At 44.4% G+C, this 3,345-nt stretch overlaps 1 protein-coding gene across 7 annotated transcripts in view; it reads left to right on the top strand.

Annotated features, from left to right (window-relative positions):
* Positions 1 to 3,345, top strand: part of LRRK2 (leucine rich repeat kinase 2) — a 115,875-nt gene that overhangs the window by 76,919 nt on the left and 35,611 nt on the right. For all 7 annotated transcript variants that reach the window (XM_025209714.1, XM_025209715.1, XM_025209716.1 and 4 more), the window contains 2 exons: positions 1,764 to 1,965; positions 2,521 to 2,609. In XM_025209714.1, the coding sequence (XP_025065499.1) occupies positions 1,764 to 1,965; positions 2,521 to 2,609 (291 nt within the window). The remainder of the gene's footprint in view (positions 1 to 1,763; positions 1,966 to 2,520; positions 2,610 to 3,345) is intronic.

The following is a 3,345-nucleotide window of genomic DNA, read 5'->3' as shown; positions in this document are numbered from 1 at the left end:
CAGGCTGGATGGGCAGTGCCTAGTCCATCCGCAGACCAAATCCAGCCAGTAGTCCCAATCTGGCACCTGGGGCAGGCACAGGAGGCTCCATCTGGCTGTGTGGAGGGAGGCAGGGGACAGCCTAGCCCCATGGAGGAAGAGAGGACTTGACCCAATCTGGCAGGGAGGAGGGGGCGTGACTCGGCAGCCTTGTCAGGGGGGTAACCCAGTCCTAATTACCTGGGGGGTGAGGGGGCTTGGCCCCGCCCTTATCCAGCCATTAGAGGGGCATGACCTGACCCTAATCCAGCTGTGGGGAGGAGGCGGTGTGTCCCGGCTCTGCAGGAGGGAAGGAGGTGTGGCCCAGCTCCAGCCCACTGCTTGGGTTTGGGTATTTGGCAAGGGGGAGGGCATCAGTCTTAATTGCCACCGCTCCCCCACTACCAAATTTCCTGACCTGTGGGGAGCCCAGTGGGCCTGATACAATGGCTCTGTGGCCTGAATTGGGCCTGAAGGCCAGAGGTTGAGCACTCCTGCTCTATTGTGAGCCTTTCAGTGACAAACCATCCAGCAATCATCCACACTGTGCAACCCATGTTTTCTTCCTGAATCATTTCCACCTGTGAAGAGAGCTAATCACATGGACCCAACTCTTTGCCCTTGTACCGGGATGAATTAAAGACCTGGAGAAAAAGAGTGCTTTCTCTCACCTATTATCGGACATTAAGAGCCTCAGTCCTATTTCCCAAATTATTTAGGTCATGCCTTCCCCAAAGTCCATTTAAAGTCTGATTTATCAGGGAACTGAACACCTGCTACCTGCTAAGTTTGACAACTTCAACTTTATTTCTAGTGAGGTACTAGATTTTTATCCATGCAACAAATAGTTTCTTTTTATCTTAAATAAGAGCTTATCATTAGGCTTTAATTCTCTGTTTACTTTTCTGTATGAATGCATTATGAAATCATTTTTCTTTGGGTTATAATTTTTTTCTTCGTTATATAGATACTAGCGAATTGCCCATCAAGAATGATGGGGGGGTGGGCAGGGACAGAGCACTGCCACCGCCACCCTGCCTCCTAGGAATGGGACCATCTCCACCCGCCACTGCCTCACAGGAACAGGGTTGGGGGGAAGCTTGCCCCTCCATCCCCTTCCACCAACACCCCACAATGCTACGCCTCCAAGGAGCAGGGCTGGGGAAGGTGCGGTGGGGGGCAAGGCCAGCAGCACAGGCTTTGCCCCCTCACTCCATCCCCACCATCATGGCAGCGCTCTGCTGTCCCACTCCATCCCTGCCATTCCCTCCGCACCACCACCGCCTCCAAGGAGCAAGGCTGGGGTGGAGCAGGGGCGAGGCCAGCAGCGCTGGCCTTGCCCCCCACTCTATCCCCACCGTCATGACAGCACTCTGCAGAGTGCTCTGTCTGTACAGAGCACTCTGATTGGTTATTTCAATAAGCATTGTGATTGGCTGCTGAGACAACCAATCAGATTACTCCAAGAGCATTATGGACGGGCACACAGACACACAGACAGATGGATTAAGCCCTTTATATATAAAATTCCTATTGTAGTTTATATAGTTATTGTTCATTTTGCGCGTCTTTAAAAAGTTGTGGTTAACTATTAAATAACTCCTCTTATGTTCTGTTGATATTGGTGCCTGTGCTCTGGGATAAGTCAGCCTTCTGCTTAAATGACATCTTGGTGGTATCAATCTGTAATTTATTAAGAAAACTAACTAAAATTAATTCTAAGATTATTATTCATAATTATACAGATCAGAGACCAGCCAGTAGTAGGACAGTTAATCCCAGACAGTTATCTGGAGCTGGAGAAGAGAATTTTATTTGAACGTAAAAACGTCCAAAGCGAATTTCCTGTGATTGATCAGAAGCGATTATTAGAACTGGTGCAAGAAAGCCAGTTACAGCTGGATGAAAATGAACTTCCTCATGCAATTCACTTTCTGAATGAATCAGGTAGTATATTTTCTTCCTTGTGTGATGTTAGGTTTTAGAATTGTTTAGCAGACAAACTTATTTATATTGTTGTTGTTCACAGGATTGCCACAACATGGTGGGCTGATACGTTAGTCTAATTTAAGGTTTCATTTTGTTATCTTAGAACCTAAGAGAACAAAACTCTGTGAAGGATTATGCTGTTAACAGTTTACATCTTTTAATTCCCTTTGAAAGGAATAAGCCAGATGGATAGAAAACAGGATTTAGGAGAAAAGATAAGAATAGTAGACAAGCTTGTGAGAAGGACAGCATTTATAAATTTTAACTGCTTATTTCAGAATACAAACTGAGTGATTAAGGATGCTTAAAACAAAATAATAATCAACACTGAATCTTTACTGAAGAAAGGAATAAATCAGATTATGAACATAAACATGGCACTTGGAAATAAACTGACTCGACTCCAATCCTTTGAGTTATGTTCATCAAAGATAACACACAGTTGAGCACCTAAAACCAATGTTGTTTTATATGAATGTTACATGATCTTCTAATTATAGTTTCTTGGCATAGGTGTACTGCTACATTTTCAAGACCCAGCACTCCAGCTAAGAGATTTGTATTTTGTGGACCCAAAGTGGCTCTGTAAAATAATGGCACAGGTTAGTTTCTTGTAACTTTTTTATAGCCCTTGATACAGCGCTTTCCTGCATCCCCAGCTACTGTAGCTGACCTGGCCTCTTCTTTCCTCATTTCTTCCCAATATCATGACTCACTTCTCCCTTCACCCTTTACTTCTGCTTTGGACTTAATTACTTCTTCCTATTCCTTTTAGTCATTTTGTGGCTAAGGTATGTCCCAGTGCCCCCTTTATCTATTTTGTTACTTCTGTCTTATACTCCTCGCCCTGCAGTGACTAGCAGAACACAGATAAAATATGGAGGTTAGAGATGGGATGTAGCATAATCCTCTAGTATATTGTTAGAAGTTGAGGTGAAGACTGGAGGTCTGTACTGTAGCAATGATAATGACCTGAAATGGAAGGAGAGCAGGAAAGAATGGTAATTAGGCTTTGGAGAAGGTGAAGGAAGGGGGTGGGTGGGGGTTTCAGACCTGGAAACAGGTAAGAAAAGGGCCTGTGGAAACAGTTCAGCTGGAAAGCATCGACCACTACTTTAGTAGTTTGGAAAAGATCCAAATTTTTGGATGGTTGTTCAGATTTCCAAATCTTTGAGAATTAACCTATCACTAATTAACATTCAGAATAATTTCCCATATGCTAGGCAGCATGCAAGTCACTAATGTACACTAAGACACTACCGTGCATGGATAGGAATTTAAATAAGATCATGAGAAGTGCTTGTTCACTGCTAGTTCCCTGTCCTCAGCTGGCTTATC

The sequence above is a fragment of the Alligator sinensis genome, unplaced genomic scaffold (assembly GCF_000455745.1).
Source record: "Alligator sinensis unplaced genomic scaffold, ASM45574v1 scaffold9_1, whole genome shotgun sequence".
Taxonomy (NCBI): Eukaryota; Metazoa; Chordata; order Crocodylia; family Alligatoridae; genus Alligator; species Alligator sinensis.
The sequence above is the reverse complement of the archived record's forward strand: the minus strand, read 5'-3'. Positions and strand labels throughout refer to the sequence as shown.